This window comes from Megachile rotundata, chromosome 10 (assembly GCF_050947335.1).
Source record: "Megachile rotundata isolate GNS110a chromosome 10, iyMegRotu1, whole genome shotgun sequence".
NCBI classification, from domain to species: domain Eukaryota; kingdom Metazoa; phylum Arthropoda; class Insecta; order Hymenoptera; family Megachilidae; genus Megachile; species Megachile rotundata.
In genome coordinates this window covers 17131474-17146840 of record NC_134992.1, presented here as the reverse complement: position 1 = coordinate 17146840, position 15367 = coordinate 17131474, and the positions used below count along the sequence as shown (strand labels likewise).

At 40.1% G+C, this 15367-nt stretch overlaps 1 protein-coding gene and 2 long non-coding RNA genes across 11 annotated transcripts in view; 1 reads left to right on the top strand and 2 right to left on the bottom strand.

Annotated features, from left to right (window-relative positions):
• Window positions 1-51: 51 nt before the first annotated feature.
• On the top strand, window positions 52-15201 carry LOC100875169 (monocarboxylate transporter 9). 7 transcript variants are annotated; one of them, XM_012294772.2, is made up of 12 exons: window positions 52-402; window positions 1240-1727; window positions 9522-9822; window positions 9903-10046; window positions 10129-10334; window positions 10419-10647; window positions 10753-11192; window positions 11274-11502; window positions 11574-11749; window positions 11831-12053; window positions 12141-12388; window positions 12465-15201. In XM_012294772.2, the coding sequence occupies exons 2-12, from the start codon at window positions 1635-1637 to the stop codon at window positions 12612-12614; spliced, it is 2439 nt and encodes an 812-aa protein (XP_012150162.1). In that variant the 5' UTR covers window positions 52-402; window positions 1240-1634; the 3' UTR covers window positions 12615-15201. The 7 variants fall into 7 exon arrangements, with proteins under 7 accessions (XP_012150162.1, XP_003707313.1, XP_012150165.1 ...); XM_003707265.3 differs by having other exon boundaries at window positions 53-402; window positions 10735-11192; XM_012294775.2 differs by lacking the exons at window positions 52-402; window positions 1240-1727 and adding an exon at window positions 2200-2821 and having other exon boundaries at window positions 10735-11192.
• Window positions 868-4831, bottom strand: LOC143265276 (uncharacterized). Its single transcript, XR_013039676.1, has 2 exons — window positions 3417-4831; window positions 868-2206 (listed from the first exon to the last, which is right to left on the bottom strand). It is a non-coding gene; the product is annotated as an uncharacterized LOC143265276 (long non-coding RNA).
• LOC143265275 (uncharacterized) overlaps window positions 12144-15367 on the bottom strand; it is a 39143-nt gene continuing 35919 nt past the window's right edge. For all 3 annotated transcript variants that reach the window (XR_013039673.1, XR_013039674.1, XR_013039675.1), the window contains one exon: window positions 12144-12697. This is a non-coding gene — a long non-coding RNA (uncharacterized LOC143265275). The remainder of the gene's footprint in view (window positions 12698-15367) is intronic.

Below are 15367 nucleotides of genomic sequence, written 5' to 3'. Positions count from 1 at the left end.
GAGGGTGGGGGGCACGCGTCGCGACGTCCGGCGTCGCGTAAACGGGAGATCTCGGCAGGCAGGCAGGCAGGACCTAGGGAAGGCGACGGCCGGGCGGTCGTTTTATTGATCCCGGGGCGCCGCGGCGCTACCCACCCGCGGCGGGATCGTCTGCGAGAAAATTCTCTCCAACAGGATTTTCACGTTTTCTCTCGTCCGGTTGGACCGTGAATTAACGCGAACGGTACGGTGACAACGTTCTTTTTATCTCGTTGTCGATCTACGAATAGATTCGTATCGAGGAAGCTTCGAAACGTGGGTGGACTCGACCGTTGTGGGGTGCAAGTATCGTCGTCGTCGTCGTCGTCGTCGCCGTCGACGCACAGTGTTTCGATCAATGGACAAAAATCGAAATTTTAAAGTGTAAGATCTGTAAACGTTTGTTTCTCTTAAAATCGTCTTAAAATGTTAAAGATAAAACGTGTGACTTTCGATATTCATATCGATTTGTTGTCGAAATTTCCTGCCAAAGTGCATTTTCTCAAACGTTGTGTCTTTCGTTGCAAAAACAATTTCAATGCAAAACGAATGTCCTTTCATTTCTTATACAAAATGTTTTTGTCAATTTTAAGAAGACTTTTGATAAACTTCCGTGATTTTTCGCAAATTCATTTATAATATATGAGACTTTCGATGTTAAGTTGAACTGCTCAGATTTGAGAAAATGGGGAAAATCGTTGAAATCGTTACTGACACGTCCTAGCGCTTAACGCGGTCCCCTCTTGGAGGTGCTTCACAAAGATAATACGTTGGTCTGAAACATCCTTCATCTAAACAGCTTTTTCTAATTGTCGCATCCTACTAATCGTAGGTGCCGTATGGTCGAGCAATCTAATCAGTCTTTCCAAATTCATTTTCTGTATAATGTTATTGCTTGAACATTTACACAGTAATATTTCATGACTTAATTTCTATTTATAATTAAGTAGAGTTCGAATAAGATAAAAATAGTCGTCAACCGATGCGTGATACTATAACTTTATGAATTAACACTTAAGTTATGAATAATGAATGAAATCTTATGTAATATCAATGATATCCGTTCACGCAAGGCACCGAATGTTTGGTAAACAGAAAAAATGTTAGTCTTAATATTTTGCAAAGAGAACGTTATCGATTAAAAAAAAAAAGAGTAAAAAGCAATTTGAAGAAATGTCGAAACACTGTGCGACGGTTCGAACGATCTGAAATTGGTTCCAGTGGTGGCGGTCGTGTAGCGGCAACGTCGAATAGGTCGCAATAAGGAACAGAAACGACCGGTGACGTACCATCAACGTCGAACCGCGGCGATCGTCGGAAGATCGTTGGGGATCGTATCGTGTCCTCGGACCGATGGATTGAAGCAACGTCCAGGAAGAAGCTGTCGTCGAGCGGCTACGGCTTCCAGGATTTCATGCAACGCCGATGGAGGGTTTATAGATCGAGAAGGGGCGCACCGGACCACCCGAACGAGGTGTCATCCGGCTGGTGATCGCGTCGGTCTCGCGTCGTCCTTCGTCCACGGGGCTGAGGAGACCGGGATCGTTAGCCGTGGGTGTTTTCGATCAGTTTAAGACAGTGACAACCGAGTCCCAAACAGGCGCTGCGGCGCCGAAATGGGCCCCGCCAGCAGCCGCGAACAGATCGGGGAGCAGATCGGTGACGACGATGGCTTGCAGATCAAGACTAAACCTACGATCAACCACATCGTAAGTGTCCGTCGTTACCAAATTATGTAACGTACAAGTTTTTTATTTGGTTTCGTTGAATGCATATTGTGCGTCGGAAGGATTCATTGTAGAGATCGGATACAGCCGGGTGTGTGCACACGTGAAACTAGACAGAAGCAAACGTTACGATTTGCCACTCTATTTTCGTCATAAAACAGACACATATTCGTGCATCTGCGCTAGAACTTCAATGACGAAACACTGTGAAATGTTTAATTTAGAAAATAACTTCTGCTTCGCGAGAACGATCGAAAACTTTCGAAACCGTTCGTGCAACAATTCGCCAAATATATTGTGGTCATTCGTCGAATAGTGCATGTATTTATCCGTATAGTGACACTATGGCGATATATCTCTTCGTCGTTAATAGATCTTCGTTCTTCTTCCAAATCCTAAAGCAGTTCTCGATCAATCTTCTCGTGCTTTTTCCAAAGTTCTATTTTCAAGAACGCTGAAATCTGGAAGCAAGGGGGTTAAACCGTATTTCAATGCGTAAGACGACCGAAGAAGAATTAGTTCACGATCAACGAGCTTGTTTTGGAAATCTGTCCTAGAAAGATATCTCGTGCATGCTTGTGCACGCGGCTAGAACTTTGTACTTATCCGATAGAATCGCTTTGCACGTTTTGTGTACGTCCGCGCGGCGTCGCATCCATGAGTAATCTGTAGCGGAAGGAATACGGCCAGTCATCGTGTAACAAAGAAAAACAGAAAAGGAGAGGAAAATCGTAGAACAAAGAGAGAGAAAGACATCGCGCAAAACGAGACGATAGGACATCGAGAAGACTCGGCAAGGGAAATGGAGTGAGATGGAGGTTTTCATAGAGTGGGGAATCGGATGGACTCCACGTCCGCGATACGATAAGTCAGCCGGTGGTTGAGCAGCGCGCATTTTCATATCGCTCGTTTCTTGTACCACAGCTGGACGCTGTCCACTCAGGTGGCGCGAGTCCCGCCATCTCTCTTTTTCTCCCTTTCATTCGCTCTCTCTCACTCATCGCGAGGGTGTTCATCTTCATTCAGATATAGGACGTTCCGGTCATACGGTTGCCGTAATGTCGCCTAAGAATAAGGTATGTAAAACGAAACAAAACAATGACTTACTAATGGGTACCGGTTTGCAATTGTCCGTCCTGTGTTTGTCTCCTATGTTGTTCCGATATAATCTCGAATCGCAACTATACCATATCTTTTCTTACGAACACTATCAAACTTCGAAAGTTCCAATTTGTCATTTTTCAAACGATTTCTATCTCTCGCCAACAGCGATCGTAATCCCCCTTTCGTGCGCGCATATCCAACAATCGAATTTCATCGAAAACGATACATCACCGCGTGATCTATCGCCACTTAGAGCCAGTTTAGTCTCGTGCCTCTTTAGTTGGCGTAAATCCATTTGAATCGATAACAAAACGGCGATGACCGATCGGTGGGCGTGCTTTTTCTATCATTAACCAGTGGAATGTTAACCGGCGATTCACGCGGTGCGGCGCGTTTTTGGCAAAACTTATCTCTTTTCGAAAGGTAAAATTGCAAAATACGGGGACGAGTTAATCACGAGTGAAAGTAACCTAAGCTTAGAGGAGAATACGTCGACTACGTAGCGTGTTACGGAAGACACGTTCCGCGTATGTAATATCGAATCGTATCATTTGGGTGGAGTTGTACCTTGTTGCTCGTCGTAGGCCATATCACGTGCCAGTTTACAATCGTTTGGTGTCGAGCCTCGGATTATAATGTACTTTATTACGTGCGAACGTCTTATCTTTTTGAGTGTTTGTTGAATTCGTTATCGTTCTGTATCGATGTCGAGTATTCCTCTTATCCTCGGGCTACTCGGTTGGCTATTGTTAAATTGTAAGTACTAATACGTGTCCATGGATTCAATTTGACCGGCCGAGTTCTACCGTTTCGAAGCGCAGGACGCCAGTGGATTAACCTCGATATTTCGTAGACCAATTTCAGATACATAACCTCTATCGCGAAGAGTAATTAACGAGATTCCAGTCTTCGCGATAACGACAGGATAAACATACGATTAATCATCGCGGTTAGAGGCAACAGTAAATTGTCATAATTCTCCCGGATCGATTAAGTTCGATTAGATGGCTCGAGTTATATGTTTTCGCGATATCAGCGATTTATCGATAGCACTTTCAAACGCATCACCGTGTCGAGCAGCAGTTCTACCACCTTTCAATAAAATTTTTCCAAAGTCTATCGTGATGTAACGAACACGCGCGAAAATAAGACCGAAAAAAATATTATCGCCGCGGTAATTCAAATAGGGTTGTGATAATTCGATGCGCATACACAGACTATATGTGATTCATCGATATTACGGGAACGTTGCTCTTCCTTTCTGTGATTGTATGTACTCGCCGTTTATCGCGTGCTCCTAGTATCTCGCGTCCTAAGCAAACTGGGACAAACGAAGAAGAGGCTAACGTAGTCGTCGTAAACAATGCCCCGTTGCGATTCAGGGAAACATCGCCGCGATGCGGCTCGTTTATGTTTTCTGACTCATTTCAATGAGACGTCGTTAACTGACGTTTCCAGGAAAACGAGTACCAGATGTTTTCCCGCGATCGTTGCAAATTTTTGCTAATTCGCTAACGTTGGTTTCTCGCTTTTCCAATTCAAATGATTGATCTAGCAATTTTCTACCTACTAAATTCCGATTCTCGAGTCGCGAACTTCACAGTTTCCGAATTTCGAATTTATCATTTCGCGAATCATAAAATTTTGTCGAAGAAAAACATCGTTTTATTTGTCCGTGGTTATCTCGGGGCATTAGTTACGGATCAAGAGGAAAAATAAGCAATATTTCGTCATTTATCGTGAATTGAATCCGCTAGCGCGTTACCCGTTCTCGCAAACATCTCGCTATTAATTTTTCCACGGAGATGAGAAGCAGATGGCGTTTTTCATGTGCCTCGTGCGCGTTGAACGTTAATTGTCGCTGGTTATTATCTAATTAATTCATAAGCGTCGTTGAACAACACGCAAGTATCGTGGAACAGTATTGCACAGTGGATCTCGCGTGATCGACGTTACGTACAGTGGTACCATTCTCTTCCTGTACCTACCATTATCCCTTTTATCGTGCTGATTCTTCGACTGTTTCCACCACTGTCACACGACTCGGGATCATCTTCACAATGTTTACTTAGTACCCCCTCCTTGTTTCGTTCCTCTTCTTCACTGTTCGTCGCGGTAATTCGATCGTCGGTGATTTTCGTGGAGAGACGGCCATCATCGTGGATCGGCTATCGATTAACCGCGATTCCATGTATCGTTGGTAATCTCGATAATACGATATTTTCGGTTCTCTCGCATGCGAGATCGATTTCATGGTGGTGTAAGCATCGAGACTTCGATTAATAGCGGCAGTGTCACGCTACGGGTATGGCCACTTTACGATACACGGTGTTTCTCGTTCGACTATCATTCGATTGTTCGATCTTGAACGTGACTTCGAGAAGCCACCTGATACCGTCACAGTGGAAACTGTCACTTTCATCGTGAAGCACGAGCGTTGCCAGCAAATATTTGCTGCGCGAGGTAACGTTTCGAAACGGCTAACTCTAAAAATTGCATAAACTTCGTGTTCCGAGGTGGGTTCGATTCTCTAGGTGTCGTTAAAAAAAAAAAAAACAAACGTTCTCCGGCGCGTGAACGTTCATCAGGCTAATGGCTAACGCGGAACATCGTATCGATATACTGAATGTAAGTTTCATGTTGCTGCTGTTTCATTAATAAATAATTTGCCGATTTGTGCATAGCTATGTGCTGATTAACGTGAATCATTCACGCCGAACAGAGCCGAGTGACATTGAGCTTCATCGCGTCGGTCACTCGATGTAATTTCTTCTGTAACGCACGAAACTAACCCTTCGAATACGCAGGGGAATAATGAAAAGGTTTATGGCCTTGCGAGTAGCGCAATGTCACGGAGCTACTTATTTTTGTGCTCTTGATGCTTGACGAGGCCTGGTACAGCTTTTCAAATAAAATGGAACGTCAGATAGCTTTTCTTCGCTCGCACGCGATTTAATTTTAACTTGTATCACTGTTATACGCACGCTAGTGATGGGCAACTGCGCCCGCGAGGGCGCGGTACACGGATGCGCGCGAGAGGCGTGCACCGATCAGAACAGAATTCTCCTTTTATTCCTATCGATGAGCGGATAATTTTTTCAACTTTTAATCTAAATTTTCAATTCGGAATTTTAAGACTTAAGATATTTTATGCAGTATTTATTTAATTGTTGCGCCCACAGTACGTACTCGTGTCCATAAGATCTTTGGCGGGTACATCTGCCCATCACCGTTACACGCTATCGATTTAAACGTTCGAAATTTTTTTTTAAGCGAATTAAACTCTAGCTACTGCTACGATACTATTTAGAAACGTTACGTTTAATTTATAGCCCTTCTTGAAAATTTCACGTTGAGCTTTTTTTATCTTGCTAGGTATGTTTTAACACTTTTTTACGATGTTTATATGAAAAAACGGGAGTAAAATGCGCGAAAAAAAGCGGTCGAACTGTTTACATCATTGTCCGAGCTTCTTTAATACTTTATAGCTTACGTTTATGTAACGTACATTCGTAAGGTCACAAATTATTTTCAAACAAATCACTTCGTATCAAGATCTTTTACGTGTTACACGAAATTAACGTGAATCGTTTGTTGAAATTCCTAAATAAGTACGTCTGTTTGTTTCGCATTGTTCCTCGTACGAATGTTTTTATTCGAATGCATATTTTTCGTTCCGTTTCTATGAAACTGAATTTCAGCAGAAAAAAGATAAAATGGTGTTCGTTTGAAAATTCAAGGCGTCTTTCGGAACCATGAACGATGCAAATTCGCATATCGTCTGGTCGTCCGCGCCACGTAATTGTGATAGGGTGGGGACGCGTGTGCGACGCTTCGCATTTATAGGTTAACTTTTCGCGCACGGACGATCAGTGCCGCTTCAACGAGGGCTCTGTGCTCTCTCGTTGTCGCAAGGGATTCTTTTGTTCGGCAAGTACTTAAATTCTCACCGACAACCGTATAAAATTCAACCGTTCGTGCACTCGAAACTCCTCAAAAAACGGAATTCGATGAAACGATAACAGTGCCTTCATACAAGTTAAACCTTTCGTTCCCGATCACCAAATAAGCGTTCGTACGTATTATTGACACATCGTCGTGCGCCTGTTGGCTCGATCACTCGAATCATCGTACGCACCGCACGAGAATTATTCGTAAACGCGATGACAGAAGAAAGAACGTTTCACGCGTGAACTACAACGTTATTTCGTTCGAGGAGGTTCGAAGAAGCGAAGACTATACTACGGGTGTTCGTATATAAATAGAATGTTCGTAGCGCGTAGTGATACACAACAGCTATACGTTCAGTAGAACAGGCAGTCGTTTGTGCCGGCAAAACTTGTCATGACAATTAAAGCGTGCTGTGTTATTTTGCGAGGTGTGCAGTGTTCGTGTGCATCCTCGATGTTTCGTGGCTGGACCTCGTCGATGACCTGAACTCTGGGAAGCGTCGTTGCGTGCTTGTGTATTGTGTCGCGATATCGGAGCGACAAAGAGAAAAACGTTCATTCCATAGAGGTGCATGCTTGTCACTGTTCGGTGTCGTTAATCGTTGTTGATTCCCATAAAAGCGGTTGGACGCGTGATGGCAGACCGATAAAAGGCTGCTGACACGAGAGCACGCGAATGTGTGAGACATGGCAGCGGATTTTGACGAGTGCGACACGACTCCTGTTTAATCGCAACAGGGGGGGGTTTTGAAACGCGCAAAAATTGCGTAGCGTAGCAAAAAACCTTGTGGGATAAAGTCACGGAAAGAAAGAACATACAGCGCGCAGCTGCGCGCACTTCTACGAAAATAGAACTCTGCACACAGTGTGTGGAGGCCAACGGCGGAACGAGCGAAGTGTGACATTAAGGCGATCGTAGAATGTCGCGCGTGTCGCTCAACAAGTCGCAGTACAGCCAATACGGCTCGCGTCGCGTGCGGAAGATCAGCACGGTACGTTTCGAAGATTCGTCGTTTGTATGATAACCGCGTGCGTGTATGCGCCACCTCGTTCTCGCGTTTCTCCAAGAGATCTCGTACGTCTCGCGTGTTAGGGTGCGTTTTTACTAAGCGAGCGAATGCTTATCGCTTCCCCCACTACGCCTATGTTCGAGCATTTTTTCGTTTTTCGATGATTCAGTTTGAGCGTGACTAGAATTGATACAGTTCGTTGGACCAGATTTAATTGGATATCGTGCGATCGAGTATGAATCAATTCCACAACATTCAGTTTCGTACGATTCGATTCTACACGATTTAATAATCCTACGTTACTATTCTGTGCAGTTAAATTTCGCTGTACCGATCATTCCAATGCTGTGTTTAAATTCTACAAACTTTCGTTATCATTCAGCTGTTTGGTATGGGTGAGCATCTTGTTTGATGTCGTTTACGCTAAACGAGCACATGAACGAATGTTCCTGCTCGTTTATTCTAAACGCACCCTTACGAAGCGTTGTAGTCCGTTTCGTTGGTCGTTCGGGGACGACACGTGACTTAGCCTTGACAATCGATGTAATTTACACTTTCGAATAGAAGTTTCCAACAAACGCAAGAAACGTGCCCGATCGCACACCGTACGTTCTGTACGTATACATCCTCTGTACACTCGTGGTAACAACGCGTGCCTGTATGCACCATTTGCATCCGTCGCGAATGTGACACCGACCGCCACGAAAACAAGGTCGAAAACAATACCTTCTGTCGAGCTTCCTTCGCCTTGGCGTTAGGTGGCGCACGTCTTGCCGATTCTAATGACAAGTGGATCAGCTGATCAGGCTGACCTTCCATTCGACTAAGTCACTATCGCGTCCATCGATGATGCATTCGTATATATTACCGTTACATTTAAATTCGTTAATGTGGCGACAACGTCGAGGTCATTGTACGGAATCCCTTTGTTTGCTCGAAATGTCTGTCAAACTAGTCCCTCATCTTTCAAACAACAGACGAATAAGATTATTTACCGAAGCGATTTTCATTTTTAATTTGAAAATGATAGGATAGACGATAGAACATTTCTTCCAATAATCAAAGTTGTTTCTAGTTTATTAAATTCGGTGGAAACACCATTTTACCTTGAATAAAATGTAGTCTTAGGAACTGGTTAAGTCACGATATATGTATATGTATGTGCTTACGTTTGCGTTATAGGATCTAATAACTCGGCCCGGTCGTTCGTTATCACATTACGTTTAGGAAATCATCTTTTTTAATAGAGTTTTTATCAATGTAATTCATTTTTGTAATATACATCTAATAAATTTTTAATTGCTATTATAAAAATGTCATTTGTAAACATACAATATGATAATGCAGAACTGCTTGAGTATGCATGATTCTTTGAAATATCTGAGGATTCTCATCTAACTATCTGTTAGTTTATCTTCAATCTTGTATAGCGATCAGTAATATATCCATATATTTATGTGCTGGCATGAAAGGAAGCTTTTTCTTGCAGCACTCAAGGTGAACTGCCACTAGTTTACTCAAGGAAAACGCAAATATCAATGTTACGATGCGACAAGATGTTATAAAATTTTCATTCAAACTTTGTGGTCAACATGAATCTCATCTATACCAAAAATTAATACTATTTCTTTGATTCACAATTTGTTCATTTTTGATGCATTGAAGCTATTGTGTTCAAGTAATTTATGAAAATGTATTACATCTTTTTATAGACGGAAAGTGAATACTCTGTAGAAGAACATGCAAGATTAACAACTACAGATGGACCAGGTGATGAAGCATCTCCAGAGGATGAGGGGGGATCATTGTGCGAATACCATGATATACCGCCTCCACCTGATGGTGGATATGGATGGGTTGTGGTATTTGCATCATTCATGTGTAACATGATAGTAGACGGTATTGCCTACACTTTTGGTGTTTTTCTGGGAGAATTTGTTAAATATTTTGGAGAAGGAAAAGGAAAAGCAGCATGGGTTGGCTCATTATTATCTGGCATGTACCTCAGTGCTGGTAAATTTCCTTTTTGTAAAAACTATTGTTTGTTTCATTATATGATAATATCATATTTTAACAGATCTTAATTTTTACAGGACCCGTTGTCAGTGCTTTAACAAATAAATATGGATGTAGAGCAGTGTGTATGGCTGGAAGTTTTTTAGGTGCAGCGGCATTTGTACTTTCAACATTTTCAACTAGTATAAATATGCTTATGCTGACTTATGGTGTTATGGGAGGTGCGCAAAATAAATTTGATTACCGTCCAATTTATTTAACTTCACTTTAACCATCAGTTTCTAATCATACTGCATATTTCAGGAATTGGATTTGGTCTAATATATTTGCCAGCCGTAGTTTGCGTGGGTTATTATTTTGAAACCAAAAGATCTTTAGCTACGGGTATTGCCGTATGTGGTTCAGGATTTGGTACATTTGCATTCGCGCCGCTCGCAACAATGTTATTAGAAACATATAATTGGAAAGGAGCAAATTTGATCCTTGCAGGCCTTATTCTACATTGTGCTGTACGTGCCTTATAAAAATAATATTGGCAATACAACACTTAGTTAAGCCCTCTTAAACGCTGTTTAACGATCGCTCAATTTCAGGTGTTCGGCGCAATGATGAGACCGTTAGAATACCCAAAACCTTCTTCTGTTAAACCACTGTTACAAAGAATGGCAGAAGAGAAAAGATTTCAAATGGAACGTGGGAGCATTGGGGGTTCTTATTTCATGGTACAATTGCCTGACGGATCCATGGAAAAAAGAATGAAAATGCCTATTAATATCGATCCTGGTGTTCATTCTAGCTTCAATTTAGACCAATTAGTGCCTGGTAAGAAAATCTACGCTAATTTTAATTAAGATACATATTTAAATAAGCTGTTCTAAAATTATATTTTATTCGATCATAATATCAAAGGAACTCCTTTAACACCAGTTCCAACGGTACCAACCCTCCCCACTATATCGGAAGTGAAAGTGCAAGAACACTCTTCTAGTGGAGCAACTAGTAACAGTGGCAGTATGGACTTAAAAACTATTTCCACCAAATCAAAGAGTAAAAGGAATATCGACGATACCAAAGAAACGAAAGATGTATCAGAAAAGTCTGAAAGTGAATTTAAACCAATTATTCCTAGAAACGCTTCGCAGCCAGCTTTCACGACTCACGTGCAAGGTTTACCCAAAAATGGTTCTGTGCCATTCTTTGATAGAATTCGTAAAACTAGTACTGGCGAGAGATATAAACCAAGTCTTAGCGCGATTAAGAATTCTAGAACGACGTTAAACTCAAACGGCGATATCAGAAAAAGTTTACATTTGAGACTTTCTACGAGCAGCGTCATGGGTTCTCGGAATAATAACGCGGAAGTGGACGTACGTTGTTTATAATTCTATTTTCTTCAAATGTATGACTGTACTATATGTATAATACAGGATTAATGGTGTATTTTACAGGATGGCGAGAGTATTACTTTTACGACTAGCAAATCAAGTATCCCAAAAGAGAAACCACAAATAATTCGGCCATTATCGAGAAAGGATATTTTTTACAGCGGCAGTGTACTTAATTTACCAGAGTATCAGAGTCAAAAGTCTCTGGCGAATTATCGTCAGAGTGTTATTTCGTTACCAAAATCTGTTCGAGGAGACGTCAAAGACACCGATGTCGAGAAGGCACCTCAACGTAAGTGATTTATTTTTTAGGCAGACTTACAATAAATTTATGACTTTATTAAAATGTCTTTAACATTGCAGAACCATTGTGTCCTTGCTTGGTGCTACCGGATTCATTCAAAGAAGCCTTGGCTACGATGATGGATGTATCTTTACTGAAGGATCCAGTGTTTCTGTTGATCGGTATTAGTAATGTGTTCGGTATGGCTGGATTGTATGTCCCCTTTTTTTACTTGGTAGACGCTGCGGTTTTAGATGTAAGTTCAATCGTGTATCATACATTTTTTATGAGGTATCGTTTCTTGCACGACTTGTTTCTAAACGTGTATTTTTTTCAGGGAATTGAAAGCAATTCTGCGTCGTTTTTATTGTCTATAATTGGCATTACCAATACTGTAGGACGTGTAGCTTGTGGATACATCGCGGACTTTCCACAAGTAGACTCTCTGCTGTTAAATAATATCTGTTTAATTATATCGACAGTTGCTGTTGCTGCAACACCATTTTGTCATTCTTATCCCGCTTACATCGTTATGAGTATATTTTTTGGTATAGCTATATGTGAGTATACGTGTTTTATTATCAATCTATATTTCATTATAACGAAGTAGTTACAAGAATCGTAATTTTCTTCTTTTTATATTACAGCGGGATACATTTCTTTGACATCAATTATTTTAGTAGACCTATTGGGGTTGGACAAATTGACAAATGCATTTGGTCTTTTAATTTTATTCAGAGGTGCTGCTGCCATTATTGGTTCGCCTTTGGCAGGTGCCGTTTACGATGCAACAAAAACCTATAATATCCCATTCTTTATGGCAGGATTTTTCTTCTTGATAAGCACTATAACCAGTTTCATGGCTCCAGCAATGAAACGGTGCACAACGCCGCAGGTACATACATTTAATATTTTTTAAGGGTTATGGGTTCATAATTTGTTTCAAGAATAACGAGTAAAATTTATTACAGACTCAGCCTGTGATATTAGATACATTGACTCCAATTGACGAAGATATCGAAGAGGAGAACGAGGAAGATATTCCTGAAATTGTAGAAACTGCGCCATCTCCGCAAGAACCGCCTGAAAAAGAAATTAAACAAATAGAGTCTGTTTTATAAAGGTTGGTCCGCATAAGGAGACAAAAAATATATAGCCTTCACCTCCGAGCCACACTGTGATAGGGCTGCTGCTTTGAGAAGGTCTGAAAAAGGTATTTTTTCGTTATACAATTTAATGGATGAAGCACAAATTAATAAATATCACCTGATGGTATTTTTGACGTACTTAGAATTTTTGCAATTGTATCTAATTTTTTTTATGAAACTAATATATATATATATATATTAGTAGATATATATACATGGAAAAAATGCCATCAGGTAACCAAATTTCATTTGCCTATGTCAATAGTAGATTATAGATAGAAGAATTTATTAACTTAATCAGTATAGATTGATCAGTATAAAAAATGTTGAAAAAAAAAAAATGAAAAAAATGCTTTTTGCACTTGCATATCGAATAATCTTGACAAAGAAGCAAAAACATTAATCTCGATTATAGGTGATACAAATGTTATGATTTAGAATAAGGATGGTCAATCTTACAGTTTACGACTGGCTCTCTTTAACCACTGTTCCCTCTTTAATACCACGTTTTAAGAGTACTTTTAGTCAAGTGTATTTTTTGAGGTACAGTTTACGTATTGAAAACAACGAAAACATTTTGCTATAGTTACATACGTCGGTTTTTTCCCAGTGTTTACGCATAAATTGCGTGCACTTAGAGAAGATAGACTGTGCGCTTTTAGGGGAGTCGAAAGCAACATTGAAAAACAGGGATAGTCCTGTGGTAATGCTCTGTCATATTACAGAGATAGAAATTTTCAGATTTCTAAATTTGAGATTTCTGAATCAGAGACTTCGACTGTTTTTGCGGAGCGCGAAGTCCATCCGCGCGTAACTCTATATGTTTATGTTGGAATGAAGTTCGATTTGAAATTACACGCGTAGCCAATGTCTTTCACGATCGACCATCCTTAATCGAGAACACCCCCACCTAATACGACTCGTTACTTAAATCTATTTTTGGTCGCAACCCAAAGATACAATTCCAATTGATTACATTCAGAGAGATATTTTTCTTGCATATACGATAAATGTACATACATTATTATAGGTAAAAAGAATGTGGAGTAGGTTACATTATATAAATAGATGATTCGTTGTCGCGGATAAAGAATTGTAAATAATATATAGGCAATTGTAAAATAGTGTATAACATGAAATTTCGGAATTAGGTGAATAGAATGATTTCTGTTTTCTGGAACGCCCGTTTACAGGGGTTGGTTCCTGTATTAATATATTGATTATTAATAAGCAATTAATACCGCTCGTAGATAGAGACTATAATTAATATATTAACGATTCAACTAAGAACGTTTCGTTTCGCTGGATGTATAAAGAAGAAACGAAACGTTTCGTCCGATGCATCTAGTTTGTGTAAATTAATTCTAATTAATTAACCAGAATTGACTGTCGGGAAGACGCGATACGATTCGAGGCACATTAATTAACACAAACTAATTCTCGACTAAATATACATATACGTGTTTAATGCGACACGAGCCACAGCGAAATATAGAGTTTTATCGTGTCACTTGTACCGTGTAAGTAATAAAAAGAAAAGAATACCGATTAATCGCGACTAGAGAGGGAGAGAACGTTAATTCAATTATATATTATAATAACTTTTTATTTACAAACGCATACGCGCCTATTACGTATAATTATATAAATCTGTGTGCGATCAATATGGATTTATATACTTATATTCACTTATATATATATATACACACACATAACGATGAAGGAAAAAGGAGGGAGAATAATTGTAAAAAAAATCTTGTTGAGTGACATACAACAAATGTTATTAACTTGTATGTACATTGTATATACGACGATTTAACTGGCAACGTTTATCGACGCGCGCGATTTACTCGGTAGGTAACAAAAAAAGGAAAGAAAGGTTGCTGTCGATAAAGAAAAGAAAAAATAAAAAAAAAAAAGAAATACCAACAGTGCTACTATCAATCACTGCTGCTGCTATCACTATTACCACTATTATTATTACTACTACTACGCTACGCATTATTAATTAGTACAATTATTACAAACACTTATTTTTATTCTCACGATTGTCATACAAGAGAATGTTTTTCTTTCTTTTCGTGGTTTGAATTGAACATAATGTACACATGCTATCCAAGCCGAAAACGTGTACGCGTGCACGCGCGTCGTCGTCGGAAAATCTTGCAATTATACTTACCATTAATAGAACGTATACATAAATATATGAATATTACCGACGCGCGTGCGCCCGGTGCATTTCGCGTATGCGCATGTTTTCTCCGTATGTATGTATGTATGTGAGAGTTTGGCGGGAAAGAGTGGGGGATACAGACAGAACTCGGTAGATACACGGAGCATGTACAATTCATTGTGTACGCATAATACAAGGCATACATGCGTGCGAGACGTTTAACATACACGTGCACGCGACTTGATCTTGTGCATATGTTAAAAAAAAAAAAATAAGAAAAAAAAAAGAAGCGATGTGTATGTATGCTATGGTACAAAGAAGGACAAATTGTATTAGGTGACGTTTATTGAAACTGTGAAGAGGAATTATGAATTTTTATTACTGAAACACTGCGTTGACTTGTTTATTTATTAGTATTATGTATCTTCCCTAAATATTCCCACGATGATGCTCTTTCTTTCGATCGTTCGTTTCGGTTTGCAGCCATGTTCTGCGTTCTTAAACTTTAAACCAACACCGTATGTAAATCACACGAATGCGCAGTAAATGATTA

Bases quoted from the DNA above. Each gene is read 5' to 3' on its own strand.
- LOC100875169 (XM_003707265.3), top strand. From the start codon at position 1,635: ATGGGCCCCGCCAGCAGCCGCGAACAGATCGGGGAGCAGATCGGTGAC. The intron at 9,823-9,902 runs GTAAATTTCCTT...TAATTTTTACAG, and splicing joins TGGCATGTACCTCAGTGCTG to GACCCGTTGTCAGTGCTTTA. The intron at 12,054-12,140 runs GTGAGTATACGT...TTTATATTACAG, and splicing joins ATTTTTTGGTATAGCTATAT to CGGGATACATTTCTTTGACA.